Source organism: Apteryx mantelli, chromosome 2, assembly GCF_036417845.1.
Source record: "Apteryx mantelli isolate bAptMan1 chromosome 2, bAptMan1.hap1, whole genome shotgun sequence".
Lineage (NCBI taxonomy): Eukaryota > Metazoa > Chordata > Aves > Apterygiformes > Apterygidae > Apteryx > Apteryx mantelli.
In genome coordinates, this window is record NC_089979.1 from 52,036,344 (window position 1) to 52,056,561 (window position 20,218).

General features: G+C 37.1%; 1 protein-coding gene across 1 annotated transcript in view; it reads right to left on the reverse strand.

Annotated features, from left to right (window-relative positions):
• Nucleotides 1-310: 310 nt before the first annotated feature.
• MIB1 (MIB E3 ubiquitin protein ligase 1) overlaps nt 311-20,218 on the reverse strand; it is an 84,197-nt gene continuing 64,289 nt past the window's right edge. The window contains exons 17-21 of the mRNA XM_067290027.1: nt 18,452-18,644; nt 16,618-16,696; nt 14,917-15,030; nt 11,891-11,991; nt 311-6,764 (exon numbers count right to left, since the gene is read on the reverse strand). Coding sequence (XP_067146128.1) covers nt 6,624-6,764; nt 11,891-11,991; nt 14,917-15,030; nt 16,618-16,696; nt 18,452-18,644 — 628 coding nt within the window. The 3' untranslated portion in view covers nt 311-6,623. The remainder of the gene's footprint in view (nt 6,765-11,890; nt 11,992-14,916; nt 15,031-16,617; nt 16,697-18,451; nt 18,645-20,218) is intronic.

The window sequence follows — 20,218 nt, forward strand, 5'->3', positions numbered from 1 at the left end:
AAAACGTAAACCCCTCTTATCTCCCCCAGGCCAAGCAACTATCTACTAGACAAAGTTAAGGGAGGGAAGCTTCTTATTTAAGTTCTCAGAAGTAAATGCACATTGCGGCTAATTCTACCCCACTTTCCAAATGCAAGTAATTTGTCACATCTTCTCATAACTCAAATGTACTCTATAAAATATAATTACCTACAAGGAATGAATGAGTGCATATGAACAATAATATGCTACCTAGGCTCCAGCGTGTATTACACTTCTTGGGGGGGGGGGGGGGGGAAATGGTGAAAGAAAAAAAAAAAGAGAGAGAAACTGAGAAAAAAGCAACAATATTTTTATTTCATCAGTTCATTTTTTCACCTGTACACTAGCATACATTAACACACTATGTTTTAAGTCTGGTTGGTTTCGTTGCCATTTTAGTTACATTTTTTTAAAATGCTTCCATTAAATTGAATTCTAAAAGTGTAAACTATGATGCAGCAATTGCTGTCTGAGAATGTGACAGTTACCATATCTGGCAGAAGATTTTTAAGTGATCACATTCATGGAGCCAGATCTGTAAAGGCTGTTCAGTTAAAAGTAAACAGGAGAATCTAACACACACTTTACAGCAGCTCTCGTCAATATTATGAACTGTGTATTTACAGAAAAATTTGCACATATGCCATAGATTAAAAAAAAGAAATCAAACTCGAACCTTTTACTGGTACATCATAATCTGCCCTTGTGCCAAAGTATGCTTCTGCTACTGTGTGGCTTAAGTATTATTTGAGTATCTGGACCATTCAAAGCACATACCAGTTTTGATCTTGTTACAAACTCAGTCTTCAGGGATACATTCTAAAGAACCAGAATTCTTTGAAGTTTCAACTGAAAATTTTCTCAATAAAGTCAGGTGTGCTTTGAAACATCACAAATCAAATGACCAACACAGTTGCCAAACATTTGCTCAGGTATACTATTTCCTAAATCTATGGTGACATCTAACATCATTACAACTAAAAAGGATCTAGTCAAATGAGCAGCCACCCTCCTCCCAGTGATGTATACACAAAAAAACAGTATTAATTCAGTCAGGTAACCCTTTACATCAAAGCTTTTGGAAAAATCAGAATACATCTTATATAAGTTTTATTAACCATACAGTACATCAGCATTTCTTTTGAAAAGCTTAGACCTTGCTAAGCAGTTTTAATGAAAGCAATTATGTAATGCTATCTGCATACAGAAATCCACTACACTCACACAGATAACCTTAAATTCTCCAATAAACAGTCATGTCAAAATCTACAATTTACTAAAAATACAAAGTTGTTTTTAACAGAAGCAAAAATGTTGTGGTTCACTAAAACCTATTTTCTAATATGAATATTTTGCATTCATAAAGATGCTAAGCTTGGGACAAAGAAAGTACTTCCTAGAAGCTCAAAGTGAGACAAATATTCATAATTATGAAATGGCAAGCAAACAATTTGTTGTTGATTATTTTCTCTTTCCTATAAAAGACTTACTAGGCCAGAATAAAGCAGCTTTTTTTAAAATGGCAGTTGTTTATAAAATGTCATCTCCCCTCACACTGAAAATGTCATATACAGAACATTTTATCGACTTACTTTCCCACAAATGCTGCTTCTGTAAATTTGAATACTATGCCCCTCAGACCCCCGTGACTGGGTCACAACTTACAAAAAGCTTAATGAAAGTTAAATCTGCTAATTTTCCTTTACAGAAATACACGTATGTATATATATGGCAGGGTATTACAGATATATTAACAAGCTCATTAGTTTGAATTCAAAAGATACTTGCAATCTAAAGACTCTATGGCTACTGCCTATTCTGTAATTCTATCAAGGCACTGTACAGTCATTATGTGTCTAATACTCTCCAAGATGTGCTGAAGAATATTGTGAATGTGTTTAAGTTGTTAAAAAGCCCTGAGTCAGAACTTCCGTATTTACCACAGGCTTAGCTATGGAAATGGCATACATCAAAACTTCTGTGGATGACAGTTTTGCTTTGTCAACAAAAACAAGTTATGAAATAGATAAAAAAGACAATACTATGAATTCCAGCAACTTAGGCAAGAATAATACATCATGTACATGGTGACAAATTACAAACTTCTATTGTACGTAATTTATACAGTCAGTAAAAACTCTTCATAATGTATTCAGACACAAAAACTGATGTAGCAAAACAAAACTGAAATGTTCCCCCATCCCTTCCCAAAGATAAGGAACAAGTGGAGTAAAATTCAATACTTTGACAGAAAGGAGGTAGCATTACTGAAAGTTACACTGTAGTGATTTCTTAAGTGAAAATCTGAGTCTGGCCCACGCAGCACAAAGAACAGGACAGGCTCTTCAGTTTACCAGCCACTAGTTGAAGAGCAAGATTAAGTTTCTGACATTTAACTTGCAGTACTGTAGAGGAAGCTTAGAGAGATCATTAGCTCAAAGCAACCTCTTCAAACAATTTAGTGTTTATACAAACTGCAATTAATACTGCTAAAAATAAGTAGACATACATAAAACATTATCTCTAGAAAATATCTACACAGTAAGTACTTGATCAAATTAGATTTTTAAAATATTGTTTCATATATCTTTAAGACAAGCTAATATACCAGTTGTAAGTCTATGCTGACAAGGCACAAGTATTTGTGAAATCCTGCTATATCCTCATTCAGTCCAAGTTAAGAGCATTAACTTCTAATGAAACATTCACATTTACAAAGTAACTTTTGTTTATTCTCTTGCCAGTCTAATTTTTCAGTATCCACTTCAGCAAAGTGGGATCCCTCCAAACTCTAACGTGCCAGTACACAGTATTTCAACAAATGGGAAGTAGGTATCAATGGCCCAAATTTCGAAAAGTGCCACGAGTCCTACAGGAGCTTAGTGTATAGCAGGTGATGTGGGGCAGGCTTGGCGAGGGGGGAGGAAATCAAATACATTTCCTGGAAAAGTTAACAAGTTACAACTACTTAGCATATTTTGTTAGTCTCTTAGGTAATCATCTTAATCACTGTATACTGATGTGACCATCTATCTTTTACTAACTTGAAGAAATGAAAAATGTTTTACTTTAACATCTGAGCATACCTCACATCTGAACAATATATATTATTAGGTGCCTTGATTGTTTTAAGAAACAAGTTGAGGTATTTCATCCAATTTAATTTCAAAACTGCTATTAAATATTGGGGGACTCATAAGAAACAAAGGTTGCAATTCTTAAACTTTACAGTATGTTAAAGTGAAATGCCTACTTATTGTTTTTTCTTTTCTCATTTCCACTTTGCTCCCAAAAAAATGAGATCTACACTTCCATTTCTGCTGAAGACTGGTGCACAATGACATACACCAACTCTCCTACTTGTTATGACTGCCCTTGGCTTCCAGTCTGAGCTTCTGTTTTTCATTCTCCCGATTAAGTGCTATCTAATACACATCTGCGCTCTGTGCACACTGCACAGATGATACTAGACAGCAAACCATGGCTACTAAATTGCTCGAATGAATACTACTTTCCTCAGCAACACTAGTTCACCCTGAATCCAAAGACGCTGTATGAATCTAAGTATCTACTTCCAAAAGCAATACTGGATTTGCAAACATTTTTCTTCATTAAATCTTTTGAAAGGAAAGCACTGTGTAGCCTTCACAATACATCTCTTTCACCTGTTAATAAGAGGCCTACATAAACACTTTAAGCACATTTTCTAATGTGCTTAGTTTTTCTAATTCAGCTATTGCTCTTGATATCATGACATATTTTAATTTCAAATTGCACATGACATTGTGCAATGAGGCCAATTACAAATTTCTGTGTAGTCCCACACATCTAGTGTGACTATAGCATAGAAGACTACAACTGCTACTACAGCAAAACTTTCAGTCATTGCCTCTATTTCCAGTGGACTGTGATGGTCTCCAGGTATTAACAGTATTATAAAGGAATTTATAGTTTCTCTGCTGGAAAGGATGAGCACTTACCTATCTACGCTAAACTTTGTGCCTCCTGCAGATAAGGAGTATTTAATATTCAACTCCAGTTTCCCACACAGGATGCTTTATATCACTTTTTGCTCAGGTGAATTATTCAACTAATACAAGGCTGAATTACTTTCAAGTAATTCTGGTTTGTTCCAGTGAAAAAGAATCAGGAAAACACCAGCTGCTATAATGAGGTTCTAATTTTGAGCAGTATGATCAAGAAGAAATCCATCCTGTTTGTCCTTTGTGCTGACTTTATAACAGTCCCTCGAAGAATAAATAGGACACAATATTCAAAATGTGTCTACCAAAGTTAGAGAAAACCGAGCTATGGATCAGATATATTACAGAATAAAACTCAGAATGGATGGAACAAATGTCCCATTAGAAAACTATTTTTGAAGGAAGACTGACAGGAAGCTATGAAGTGTACTGTAGACTGTTCAGCTGCCAAATATAAGCTGCAGAAGTCAGGGTTAGTGACATGCATATTGGCCAAAATAAAATTGTAGTGAATACAATATATGCAATCAGAGCCTAAATGGAGATAGGAAAATGCTGAATTGAAAAAAGCCTTAACACCAGAAATTTTCCAAAGTTACTTGAGAGTCTTGATATTTAAGAATAGGGACCAAAGCAGCAAGAAAGGGGAGAACTATTTGGTTTGGCCAAAAAGGCAGGTACAAAGAATATCTGAGAACAGATGACTACTAGAATACAAAATAAAACTGAACAGTATACTGAATCCAGATCAAGATTGCGTCCAGTGAAAAATTACTGAAAAGAATGATGAACATTTACAGTTCTGGATCAGGATTAAAGACAGCTATAGCAAGGCATTAAATCAGCCTGTTTTGTTAACAGCCACTGTACATACTGGTTTTCCAAATCAGTGTAGTAGTTTCCTGAAAAACACTGTCAAGTGTTTGAAGTTTACTGGTAAAAAGTTCACATCTTTAAAGTTTACTGGTAACATTCTTCTGAGACTTTTGCCAAGGTTTGCAAAATTCAAGCAAATCCATACAAACTTAAAGGCAGACTAATTTTCCCAAGAGATCAATTTTATCCCTTTATCCTTACCTGGATCTTCCCCTGAACTATCCCTTCTGCCATGCTTTTGACATATCTAATGGGAATTAAATGAGAAATTATTCTTAGCTGCAAGTAAGGCATCTAAGTGACTCCAGCACACGCATCATTATTGTTTTTGCAAGAACATAGCCAAATGAGGTCTGCAAGATGGTAAAGGGCTACATAAAATATGCATTCAGTAAACTGCTGAATCACTTAAGAGTAAACACACATTCCTATTAGCTACAAGAGAACCTCAAATCAGCATACTGTCTTCCATCCAAAAAGCTGGAAGGGCATATTTGTTATCAAACTGTTAATGATTTGCAGTTCCTAGCAGTATGCCACATTAGTGATAGCTAACCCCCTCCCACAACCAACGTCATCTCACCTAGGCATGGCTCACAAAATTCCCTACTCTGTCAACATCTTGATTTACAGTATTACCTATTAACATTCCCAGCTAAGTTTTGATGTTAACACCCAACTTAAACAAATAAGCAATATTAAATCTTTTCTTTTGCTGTTGATACTGTTTGCCTGGAGACAATAAAGCTAATTTAAAAGAGAAAAGTAATATATGTGTGTGTTAAAAGCCTGATTTTGAAGTTTAACTTTTGCAAACTTCCTCACCAGTTGTTCTAATACATAGATCCAGAATTTTTATATGGACCCACATATATATTTGTTCCCCTAAAACTGATCAAATTCATTCATCATCTGAAATAGAAAACTGACCCATTGCTCAAATGTTTTCCTTTCCGATCAAGTTAAAAACCATTCTATACAAAGTTAGGTGGCTAGCAGAATTAAGAAGTTCACTATTTAAGTTAGCTTGAACCTGTTAGACTAAAGTGCAGTTTTAGGAACATAGTATTCCTAAGTCAAATTTGTCTCTTTTTACTGATCTTTTCTTCCTGATTCATCCTTAGCAACAAAGGGCACATTAATGTTAGAATTACTTTAACATTACATTTTGAGGTCTGTTCTTACAGGAATAGTATGACATTTATTACTACAATGTGTACACATTGTACTGATTTTGCATTATTTTATATCTTAAGATAAAAATTATTGTGAACCATAACTGTCACAGGACACCTGAACACTCTCCAAAGAAGCTTAAAACAAAAAACCCTAAATATTTATATTTGATAGTAACTGACAATTAAAAAAACACAAAACACTACACCACTTGACACCTGACTGATACATACATTGAAAAAAACATGAAAGAAACCAAAACAAGATTGTCCCTTTACACTTTAAGGGGAAGAGGACAACAGAAAGAAAATTAAAAAAAAGACTGCTTTAAGTTAGCTTTAAGCTTGGATATCTTTTAAGAATAAAGCTAAAAGCTGACTGTCCAAATACTGTTCTCTTATTTGGTGTATTCACAATCTTTAAACAATTACCATGTAGCGAACCTGTGCTACAGTATTAGAAATGTTTTCATTAGAACCTTTTACTGCCTTTCAAGCTTACAGAGATTTAAATCATCAAAATGTCTTTACTATTTAATAAGCTAACAAAAGACAAGGGTTCCATTATTTAATACAAAAGAATCCTTCGTTCAATTGCCTTGCGGCATATAGGGCATTCACTCATTCGGTCTCCACAAAGTTGACATGTTCCATGGCCACAGAGAAAGATCATATTCTTCAGACGGTCCAAACAGACAGGACACATAGTCTGTAAGAGATTTTGACAGGTTACATAGTCAATGGCAGTAGTGATACAGTATCAATTATGCAATACTACTAATCTACTAAAATACTGAATATTAGCAATAAATATGCCATCTTAAGCATAACAGATCATTTTCATAGCATAACCAAGCAGCTGAGCATATATTCCATAACCTGAAAACAATTTTTTTTTAATTGCATTTTTAGCTAACAGAAGTTTATATTTGTGTTCCTCCATCATGAGAAAACCTATGTAGTTTTTCCTTTTAAATAAGGCAATCGATACCACAAATTCAATAGCATCACTTAAGTTTGCAATGCTAAGATGTTATTCAGCAACATTTCCCTTTTCACGATGTAATCTTTCAGTGAACAAATACAAACACAAAGAGTTTTTTGTGCAACATTCAGTTGAATAACTTACTAACTTCTTAGACTATCAAGCCATTCATGTACCTACCTTTAAACACCAAGTATCAAACACAAGCATAAATAATACAAATGCTGTACAATCAGTATTATATGTAAAAACTCAATACTGGTGCAGAGTATATTCCAGTTTTTGTTCATGGAAGTAATCTAGATTTCCAACCAACAGAACACTTCAAGTTTCAAACGAAGAACAACTTAATTTGTGTCCTCTAGTCATAACAGTAGCACAGCAAACTTTTAAAATCAATTTTAATTGCTGGGCATTAAAGTGATAGCCAATGCCCAAGAAAGATCTCCTAAAGCTCTTAAACAGCAAAGTTCATTTTGTAGCAAACCTCTAAGGAACAATGTCCTTCACCTTTTGTCACACACACAAACTGCAGGTTTTATAAGGTATGTTCCTTCACCATAAACATATTGCAGCCATACCTTATATTAGAATTTTATTTATAACAAGTTTATCAAATGTTAGTAAATGAACATACGATCAATTATTAGACTGTTCAATAGTCCAACAAATCCAATCTACCATGTCCTCAGATCTGAGGCACTACTGATGTCTAACACTTATGAATGTTGATCTCATGTATGACATGAAATATTAACACAGCTCATATTTCAAACACAAATTCATTTTATCACCACCTTGCACCTGTGACTTGTTTCCATACTAAAAGTTGGGGGGTTACTTCAGTTAGAGAGAGAGAGCATCCACAGCAGAAACCCTACCCAATATAACCTTAGGGCATTCTTTTTATGTAATCAGTAGATACTACTTCATAGGGTAGTTAGCTTAGGTGAAGACTGAACAATTTTACCATCAGTGTGCTTATACAGAGTTTAAACTCAATGAAATTTGGCCAAATGGCTACCTCAATCTGCAGGAAATCAGTATAACAGGCTAGCAGAGAAGTAATACTTCCAGATAAAGCCTTATTTACATTCAAGCTTTGTCAGAATTTCAACAGTATCATACCTAAAAATTTGCAAGATTGACTGTCAGTCAGTGCAGCCTATTTTTCATTCACACCAAGTCTTTATCTACATATCCCAATGGTACAATTAGAGCACGCTTCCTCCAGTGACTTACAGTCTTTGAAAAATTAACAAAGTATCTATGAATTTTCCATTAATACACAGCTGTCCAATGACATATGTCCATAACCTAATAGTATTGACATGACGCCCTTTGACAAAGGACTGACAAAGTAAACCCAAATCTTATCTTTGGAGAAAAAACTTCTAGTCCTTATTCTATGTTCTTAACTTAAATGATTTGCGCCTAAATATAATATTACAATTATTAAAGTTACAAGGGTCTGTTTCCCTCCAAAATGCCACACCATCATTTGAAAATGAATACACTCATCTTGAGACTCAAAAAATCTGCTCAAGGCACATTACTTTTGATAATTTCATCCAGTGAAGCACAGAATTACTAACACTTTTCTAGATCTTTTCTGCAACTGCATGCAGTATTTGCAAATAGCCCAGATTTCTCCTGATTAATATGAATGCAGAATACTTGAAATGTATTAGTTGTTTTATTTCTTAATATGATTTTTTTAACATTTATGTCATATGGCAGGAGAATTCAGCTGGAAGGAACTTCCAGATTGCTTTTCAGCTCTATCCTGACAAGGATTTTTTCGATTAGTCCAGCAGTTTCCCAGAGGGAGGCAAGCCCAAATGTTTGAGTTTCATCCAACAGTTAAGAATATTTATTACTTAACTATTAGTTTATATGCACTTTTACAGTGGAAGCAAGTTCTTTATGTCTTGCACCCAATTTTTGCTAAAGCAGCATGAAACAAGCAATAAATATTTCTACTGTATTGTTAATTTGCTAGAATATTCTCTGCCTAAAACCACATCTTAGATTTCTTATCCTTTATCTGCATGAATCATTTGACTCCCATCTTTCAAAGGGAAATAAACAGTATAAAAAGGCACCATATCTGTTATATGGGAGAATTATTTCTAAGGATAAGTAAAAAAAAGCCTGAAAAGATGCTCATCATACCTGCAATTATAACTAGGCTTGATATTTCAAATAAATTATGTTTTATCACCAGTAAGATGTTTTAAAATGCCTGAAATATTAATCCCTTATTACTAAAAACATTTTCTCCAACAATATACAGGTGCAGTGACAAAATAAATTTATTTTTAAGCAGAAAGAAAATGATGCAAGTATGGTGAAGGAACATACATAAAGATATCAGACAGATGATGGTGAATATGTATGAAATGGGGTGAAGGTATTGCAATTACAGTCAAAAGGGTTCACATTAAGGGAATCCCTGAAGAATGGTGTGGTCATCAGATGTGGGAGATTCTGTTGACATCAGGCATCACTTCTGCTTGGCACCAGAAATGGTTTTAAAAGCTTGCTGCACTAACATATTAGATTATCACTGAAGGTATGAGTTGAAACATAGGGTTATACCTGCTGAAAGAGAACAAATGAATTTTAAGTACAAAAATGTCAATGTAACTTGAAAAGTGAACTGTTAATGCACAAATCAAAAGAATACACGATTAAAATGGAATTTTGTGCATAATTTCCAGAACAAATTTAAAGATAATAGATGAATAATTTTATTTATTTTTTTAATCAAATCCAACTTGCATCTCACTAGCCCTCTCAAGTACAAATAAGCAGAAAAGACACTGAGCAAAAAGAGTCTCAAGCCAAGATGCACTCAAGAACAATCAGAACTTCTTTCTGATCAAATAGATGTTGAACAACCTTCAGTTTTATGCCAATTTCAAATAAAATATTGGACATAAAAGCATTTCAAAGCAAAAGAGTAGACTAAAATCCCTAAATAATTTAAATACTAAATCTTATTTAACACTCTAAATCTCAAAACCAGAAACTATTACAAATAGAAAATGACATGTTTAAAACAATTATTCTCTTCTCACTACCACAGCATAACTTTCTGATATTAGAAAGCTTCTTGCTAACAAACGGGAAAATAAATCCCAAAAGTATGACAGAAGACTGTTAGGAATAAAAGAGAGCAACTTATGAGAACTGAAAAGAACTGAGATGACATGTAATCAAGGAGAAAAATTGTAAAATTAAGTAGTTCTCCTCTCGCATCCCGATCCATAAAAAGTATTAGCAGATTGTCATTGAACTCAGATCTTTTATAAGTTTATAAAATAATCAGAAATATTTTAAGACATCTGTAGAACATAGACTAATTGGATTTAAGCATTCATTTGCATGTTTTGCATGTATCATTTTAGTGCAGAATCAGTCAGCTTGTCAACAGATAAGCTTTTTCTTTTCACCCAGCGATGCTAAAAAGTAGAACAGAAGCTAAACAGCAGATTTAAGAACTCACAAATATCTAGTAACTTTATCAGTGAGAAAGATGCACATTTTTCAAGTAACAACTTTTAATCTGCATGTCTTTTAAAGACACAAAGTAGGCAGTAATCTGCTTTGGACTGAATATTTGAATTTCTACTACTACTGGAGTTTTGGCCAACTCTCTGTATGAGAGGAACAGTTCTTCACAGACATGCCATCAAGGTTAAAACTTGACAGCAGATCAGCTCTCAAATTTAAGGCATTTATAGATACGGGCCTATCATATCACCTAAAATGGGTGATCTAAATAATTTAGTCTTAACTTTCATGCACATGTACTGCTGAGAGCAACAGGTGTCGCGACTAGATGCGATGCTGCTATCACTGAAGCATTACGGACTGCTTTAAGCCTACAAGAGGTAAAGATAGCTAATAAGAAAGCTTCTCTCTCTCCTGTATTTATGAAAACAATTTTTTCCAATTACATTATATATAGAGAAGCCAAAGATCACATTATTAGGGTTCTCTTCTATGAGAGCAAGTTCATACAGTAGTCAGATACTCCAGGTCCTTTACTGCTGAAAGATCTCAAAAGCAAATTTTTGTTTGTTCAGTAGGAAAAGCAACAACAAAATTGAGTAATTTACCACAGGAAAGTCCTGCACACAGATAACTATTTAAGCCATTTGAAGTGAACTGTATTTACAGCCATAACAAATCTAAACAGGTGACTGTCAGTTATCTGAAGCATTGTTTTTTTGTTTTATTAGGGTTCTAAACTGCATGTAAATAGACTTCAATAGACTTTCTCCTACAAACACAATGCATAATTACAAAAGACAAACCTTTTTGTTTACATTAGAAAAATTTTCAGATTGCACATGCAGAACTTCACACCCATGGGATTTCATTTTGCAACCACACGCAATTGTTTGAAAGAGTGAGTAAACTGGAGCCTGCATACTACAGCTAACCACCAGCTATTGTTCAAAGGCAGTTCAAGAACAGACACGTAAAGATTCAGGAAGACACAGACCGTGGAGAATATACATATTTATTAGTGTTCTGTGAAAACAGCTTCTGCTGTAGCTATACAGTCAGGTCAGCTAAACAGGCAGAGAACACTTATTAACTGGGCTCAGTACCCTTTTTTAATTACACCAACACAAACATTATAATAAATGGATTATGAACCATTTCTAGTTGTTGATTATTTTGTGTTTGACACAAAAATGATTGGTTATTTAACTAAAAGTTAAGAACCAAAGCACTTCAACATGCCATTTTGTTTTAAGTCACAGAAGATGCATTCGGGTTTTTTTCCCCAATTATTTTAATGATCCATAAAATATTACATCTAGCACTTTTACCTGTTCCTTGATGTCTTGTAACTGTTGCTGCAGCTTCTGTACATCCGCATTGACATTGGTGTTGTCTTTGTCCTTCTGTAAAACTGGAATGTTTCCACTCGCTGTAATTCAGAAAAAAAAAGATACATGATTATGCATCACCTAATGAAACAGGAATAATTATTTACAGTTTACAAAAAATTTTTCAGTTATCTGAAGTAATGTTCTCCAAACATGTCTGATAATCTAACTAAATTCACTACAAACTCACTGCAGTTCAATTCCTAAACCAAAGTACTTCTGATTCTAGTGGCATCACTTTTTCATGAATATTTCCTCAACAATAATGCTCAAAATGCCTGTAGCCCCTTAATGTTCTCGGAGTTCTTATCTGTCAGTGAAGTTCCTTTGGTAAGATTTTTTTGCACACACAAAAAATAAAGGCAAAGCCTTCCACACTGAAAATGCTTTTTATCCACACAGCTGATTCTATTTGATGATCAAAACTACACGAGTATCATGGAATAAGTTTGTTCAAATTGTTGTACAAACTCAGATTGCCAGTTCTGTATTTGACTGATCCAGAAACCAATGTTACTATAAGAAAAAAAAAAGCTGGAAAGTATTTCAAAGTGCAAATTTCTATCTCTAATGCAATTATTAAAAAGCTGATTTTAAGTATTATATTTATCTATTTAGGAACAGTATGACAAGTAGCAAGAGGAAGACTAGGGAAAATGTGGGCCCTTTGCTGAATGGGGTGGGTGCCCTGGTGACGAAGGATGCAGGGAAGGCAGAGTTACTGAATGCTGCCTTTGCTTCAGTCTTTACTGCTCAGGCCAGCCCTCAGGAACCCCAGACCCTGGAGGCAAGAGAGAAGGTCTGGAGAAAGGAAGACTTTCCTTTGGTCGAGGAGGATCGGGTTAGAGATCATTTAAGCAAACTTGACACCCACAAATCCATGGGCCCTGATGGGATGCACCCACGAGTGCTGAGAGAGCTGGCGGGCGTTATTGCTAGGCCACTCTCCATCATCTTTGAAAGGTCATGGAGGACAGGAGAGGTGCCTGAGGACTGGAAGAAAGCCAATGTCACCCCAGTCTTCAAAAAGGGCAAGAAGGAGGACCCAGGAAACTACAGGCCAGTCAGCCTCACCTCCATCCCCGGAAAGGTGATGGAGCAGCTCATCCTGGAGGCCATCTCCAAGCATGGGGAGGAAAAGAAGGTGATCAGGAGTAGTCAGCATGGCTTCACCAAGGGGAAATCATGCTTAACCAGTCTGATAGCCTTCTCTGATGGACTGACTGGCTGGGTAGATGAGGGGAGAGCAGTGGATGTTGTCTACCTTGACTTCAGCAAGGCTTTCGACACTGTCTCCCATAACATCCTCATAGAGAAGCTCAGGAAGTGTGGGTTAGATGAGTGGACAGGGAGGTGGACTGAGAACTGGCTGAATGGCAGCGCTCAGAGGGTTGTGATCAGCGGCGCAGAGTCTAGTTGGAGGCCTGTAGCTAGCAGTGTCCCCCAGGGGTCAGTCCTGGGTCCAGTCTTGTTCAACTTCTTCATCAATGACCTGGACGAAGGCACAGAGTGCACCCTCAGCAAGTTTGCTGATGATACCAAACTGGGAGGAGTGGCTGATACACCAGAGGGCTGTGCTGCCATTCAGAGAGACCTGGACAGGCTGGAGAGGTGGGCGGAGAGGAACCTCATGAAGTTCAACAAAGGCAAGTGCACCTGGGGAGGAATAACCCCAGCCACCAGGACAGGTTGGGGGTTGACCTGCTGGAAAGCAGCTCTGCGGAGAAGGACCTGGGAGTGCTGGTGGACACCAAGTTGACCATGAGGCAGCAATGTGTCTTTGTGGCCAAGAAGGCCAATGGTATCCTGGGCTGCATCAGGAAGAGTGTTGCCAGCAGGTCGAGGGAGGTGATCCTCCCCCTCTACTCAGCCCTGGTCAGGCCACATCTGGAGTACTGTGTCCAGTTCTGGGCTCCCCAGTACAAGAGGGATGTGGCACTACTGGAGCAAGTCCAGCGAAGGGCTACAAAGATGATTAGGGGACTGGAGCATCTCTCTTATGAGGAAAGACTGAGAGAGCTGGGCCTGTTTAGCTTGGAGAAGAGAAGGCTGAGAGGGGATCTTATCAATGTGTACAAGTATCTTAAGGGAGGGTGTCAAGAGGATGGGACCAGACTCTTTTCAGTGGTGCCCAGCGACAGGACACGAGGCAATGGGCACAAACTGAAACACAGACAGTTCCATCTGAACACGAGGAAAAACTTCTTCACTGTGAGGGTGACAGAGCACTGGAACAGGTTGCCCAGAGAGGTTGTGGAGTCTCCTTCTCTGGAGATATTCAAAACGCGCCTGGATGTAACCCTGTGCAACGTGCTCTAGGTGACCCTGCTTGAGCAGGGGGGCTGGACTAGATGATCTCTAGAGGTCTCTTCCAACCTCAACCATTCTGTGATTCTGTGACAAGAATGACATCTATTATTCTAATTCAAATAAAACTCAATTCAAACACTACATACTACACAAGCACAGCTGATGTAAATAATTAACAAAAATTCAGAAAAATCAGAAGATATTTAAGAACTAGGCAAAGCAGGAAATGTAACACTGTCACGAAGGTTACTTGTTCAGCTCTATCTTACACGCAGAATATTTACAATTCCTTTGTTAATCAGGGAGTTCCAGAAGTTAAATACATAAATCTGCTCATTTGCACAGTTACTGGCAATCTTCAGTTTTTGAGTCACATGACACTAAGTGGCCATGAAGTCATTTATGTCTCAGCTTCTACGTTGGAGGGTGGAAGCAGTCCTTTACTGCCATGGCTGGTGTTACCATAGCATCTGCTGCTACCCACACAGCAAGTAGCACACACAGCAAATGGAAACCAGGCTTAACATTGTTTCCATTAAACTTTTCTTCAAAGACAAGATGAGATTTAGGTTGTTTCAAAGAATGAGAACGAAAAGAAGTTGAAATAAGAAGTTGGTGGGGGTAGGAGAAAGAGTACAGGTTTTGGAGTCACTCACAAATATCATCAGTGGTATCTTCTGTACCTTTCCCTCCGCAGCACATTATGAAAGGCACTCTCCGCTCAACCACAGCCCGACACTGCACACACTTCTTCATCAAGCTTGCGCAATCTGAGAAGACAGAGAAGTAAACCAACTCAGAAGCCTGCTGTTCTAATTTTTTTCTCTTTCCTATCCATGAGCTTATGTTTATTCTTTTCACAGTAATTATATAGCAAAGGCATAATAAATGCTTGTAATACAAAACAGCTACTTGCGCTCATTTTCAAATCACACCTACAAACAACGTCCTGTTTTGGTTTCACAGTAAGCCTATTCTGTTGGGTTTTTTTAAACATGTTTCAAATTAACATGTTCTTCTTTCTCCAAACAAATGCCTATTCCACAAGGATTACAGAAGTTAAAAAACCTAAGTCACATACTTCTGAGAATGTCTTGATCACCTTTCTCCTTCATAACCAAGAATCTCACTTACTGTACTAGTATCTAGGGCTAAACAGGTGCTGCTGCTTACCCTTAGAAGGGTAAACCCATATGCTTTGATATCATTCCAGAAAGAAGGTTAGAATTCTTCTACAAAAGGCAAGTGACGGTGTCTCATAATTGCAGAAGGTTATTGTGAATCAATACAGCAGTCGCTGCAAACTGCACAAATTTGAGGACTCTCTCTCATGATCTTTTCTCAGGATCCCCAGATGATGATCTGGAAAGAAACCATTTACATTGTAGAACCTTCTGTCTTCCTTGTTACTTCCTTGTTATAAAGCTTAGATTTGGTAATGTGTACTGCATTTCTGAAATGTTCACCACAGTGATTAATCCTTTTGCTGTCCTCTTCCTGGGAAACTAATCAAAAAACTTCTTTCTCATGATCTTCCCACTGCAGACAGTGAAAGAGCCCCCATCAGGAAAGCTGTAAAGGCTGTGATTCAATGCCAGATCTCTCAGCCAGAACAGAGAAAGAAACCAGATCTCTTTAGCAAGACCAAGTAAGCAATTACTTATGGGAAGGACTACTTTCCCTCTCCTGTAGCTCCTAGGCAACAAGCACTGCTCTTCTCCAGGCAAATGACCCTTCCACAAAGTCCTGAAATTTCTGGTGACAAGGTGCTTGCTGCATTCCCACCAACTTATTCTCAAAAGAGGAAAGGTCTGGAGATCTCCTATGTCTTTTTTTTTTTTTTTCCACCTGTTGCTACACAAGGTAAACCAGAGTGAATCATAACAGGTGCTCTTTGCAAAGATCTAAGACATCTCTTAGAGAGTGATTACAGCCCTTGTGCAAATCTGTAGACCAGTAATGAAGTGAATTAAAATATTTAAAATGTCCTTTAAAAATTCCATTTACACCTCTGAATGCCCCCCAAAAGCTGTAACAAAACAATAAAAATTGATTTCATAAGTTTTAGATACATACAATAGGCTTTAGAATCTGTGGAAGCCTAATCAAAATTTCATAATTCAGGTGGAGAAGCACCTGCTTTCTGAATTTTTGAAATTCTACAGTTATGTAATTTGCCCTCCAAATATTTCTTTAATAGCACATCAAATAATCCCCAAATTTTGACTATCACACCAAACTTACAACAAGTAAATTGGACTTGAAGTCAGACTATTAATGAACTCTCAGCAATTTTTTATTAAAAATATTTTGTTTCAAGATTATTTTGAAAAGAACTTCCTGTCAAGTCTACTTACTCTCACAAGCACACATATGACCACAAGGTTGGAAGAGTACTGCTGCCTTTTTGTCTGAACACACTACACATTCTTCAATCTGTAAAGAACAAACGTATATAAGAAAACTTTATCTCCTCTTCTCTACTTTAATTTGGTTATTCACTCTATTAGCAAAGCACGTGGACTTTAAGAAGCTAAAGACAGTGCACTATTAGCTAATTCATCACCTCAAAATACAATTTAAAGGAGCTGTCACACTGACTTCTACAAATAAACATTTCCTGGCAATATTTATATGTTCAGTAGTGATAGGCATATAGGAGCAGAAACAGCTAGAACAGTATATGCTTCTATTTTTTTCTTTTTCTCTACCATATATACTTAAACTCATTTATAAGAGTTTTTTTATAGTAAACTATCTTAATATTCTGGATTAGGGTTTCCCATCCCCTTCATGTGATAAGCTGTACAGATAGAGTGGGCCATAGACACCTGATATATTTATATTGGTTTGGATCACCTCTTCCAGTTCATAAAACTATGGCCCACACCTCTTCCAGTTCATAAAAATATTGCCCAGGTTCATTCATTTCCTAACCCTGCAGATATTACTGTAAGTTTTTATACAGAAGAGTATTAGAGAAGCACTGAATAGATATTTTGCTCTCTAAATGTAATTTAGCAAAAGAAAGAAAAAGAAGGTTATGCACAAAGGCTAGAGTTCACCTAGGGAAGCTAATTACCATAGACCAGCTTCTTTAGACAGGTGAGTGGAAGCAGAAGCCTTACTCTGTCTGCTCTGAATCACCTATGGCAGAACCTTTCTACTGACTGTAGAGGGAGTCTAGAGAAAAAAGGCCTCATACTGTGTTCAAATTTGGCCTTTGAAAGATATGTGTGACAGAATAAGTAAGAATAACAGTATAAGAAATATAAGAAAGAATAAGAGTGAAGAGTAAAAATGGTACAAATTTATATTTACAATTTGTACATTTACTCTGAGGTAGAGATAGAAACACAAAGTTGGACTAGCCAAATGTCTTTGGATAAGGATAAAAGAAATAAAGTGGGTTTTATACAGATCAGTGTGTGTAATATGAGATATTTTTAACAGCAAAAAAGCATCAAAAGGACAAGACCTGGTGACTGTGGGGAATAAAAGAATACTCCAACAGAAAAGCAATGGGGCTGGACCCAGACTGCTCACAAACCATTTGAGAAAGCTGGGTTAGGTCCCCAAAATAGGGCATAATTGTTTGATACTCTGAAGGAGCTTACTCCTTCACAGGAGTAAAATTACATTCATAGGAGTAAAACATTACTCCTTCATAGCATAGTAAAATTCATGATTCTGAAGAAAGGGAAAGCTGAAAATAACAATGAACTTGAAAAACAAGCACATATAAACTAATTCAGTTTATAAGGCAAACCATCTTCCAAAGCAGCCCTAAGGAATGAAAGAACCAGAAGAACTGAATATTACTGAAAGAAATTATACTTCAAGAATAACAGCAATCTACCTCAACATGGGAAAAAAATACCTGGAAAAAAAAGATCTATTTATCTAAATAGAACACCATCAAGTGGCTGTATTAGGATCTCTAATGATCTGAGCAATAAGGACATGACGGGGGGAAGGGAGGGGGAGTGGTAGGACACAAGTATAGGTAAACAGAGAAGAATAACACATGGTGTTGGGACAAGATAGCAGTTAAGATGCAATATTAATCACATTCAGTGAGACACCTGTAAGACAAAATACTGCTCAAAATATACTACAATTTTCCGTGACCTCCTCTTTTAATTAACAGTAAAAACAAGAAAGAGAACAAAAAGCTTTGGAAGTTTTTACCTTTGTCCTAGACTGAACTTGTTCTTTACAGATGAGGCATTTTTTCACCCGCGGGGAGCACAGGGAACAGGTGGCAATATGTCCACATGGGCCAAACAGGGTATCTCTCTTCATGTCTGAACACACCATACATTCTTCTAAGGTTTCAGAATCATTGTTGATCATAGACGGACTTCGGGAACCAACTTGACCACTACAAAGAAACTTTGCAGTCAGACTTAAGTCAGCATATTAATGACCTGTACTTCTAAGAACTTTCTTTAAATCGTGCTGCACATGAGTTGGTTGCTTATGTGTATCTTCTTGTGCATTCAGGCATCAGTATATCATCATAAAACACTTCCAATTGTATTTTCCCAAATGTACAATTGACAGCAGTGTGCAAACTCTCATGCTCAGATAAGACATTCTACAGAAATAGGCTACACAATTAAATTAGAACAGCAGCCTGTCAAAATAAAAAACCCCTTCCCTCCCTTATGAGTTTACCTACTAATAGAGACATACCCTTTAGATTCAGAACTGCACGACTTAACACTTAACAAATCTTGAATATGTTTCAAATGAGAAAATGACAGGCTTGCAAAATAATCCCCAAATCCCAAAGTGAATTCACATTGGATCTTTGTCCTCTGCTGCTGCTCACCCAGCAGAGGGAGCACGTGTTCAAAATAACAAGCTCATCCCCTTCAACTCTCAAAGCCATAAAAGGTGGGGAGAAAGAAGCAGAACAGCCACAATCATCTGTGTGACACAGGCAGAAAGACTGACGAAAAACACCTCACACACCAGGATAGCACGAACAAAGTCTTTCTTCATGACATTTTGGAAGTACATTTTCGATTTCCATACTCCGATTTTTAAACAGGAATTAACAATGAGAATCATGGAAGTCAATAATGCAAATACAGCTAGGACAAGTAGCAAGTTGAAACTTATCACACTACAGGCATTTGATAACATGACATTCCACTGAAATCATTGTAATTCCTAGAGCAGCATTTCTGGGACTTTAGGCCAACATCCTCCTCCTACTACTTTTTTCTAGGATCATATAATCATTCAGGTTGGCAGGGACTCAGGAGGTCACCTATTCAAAGCAACATCAACACTGATTTCAGGTTATTCAGGGCTTTGCCCATGCTGGTCTTCAAAACCTCCAGGGACAGAGATTCCACAACCTATTTGGGCAACCTCTTCCAGTGCTTAATTCTTCTTACAGTGATTCACCCCAGACACTCTGCTTTTAGTCCCTGGTACTGCAATATCCACCCTAACCCAATGTAATAATCAGTATTGTTTACTCCCCTACTTCTCAAAAGCCTTGTGTACTAAGCTCCATAAAAATATCCACCTTGGTCCCACCCAGTCTAGCTCTCCAAAATTGCTGCAACCTGCTTCTACTTAGCCAGAGCCACTTCAAAGCTACTGAACCCCAAATATATTCAGTCTTCTCTTAACCACTCCCAATCTCTCAACATTTCCCTTGCACAGCAACTACTCCCAAACAAAACAGCCCTTCCACCCTCCCTATCACAATGCAATTCCTCACAGCCTGACTAGATAGCTGTATTTCCTAGGCTACAAGCCCAAGTTTTCCCAGAGAAGCATGGCTGGGCCATGATGCCAGTGCAGCGTCTGCAGCAAATTCTCAGCACAGGAGGTGAGAGAGAAGAGCAAATAGGCCCTGTACAGAGTCAGCTGCCACATGGCTGCAGTGCAACCCACCCTGGGCTGTTACCCATCAGAGAGAGAGAGAAAGAGAGA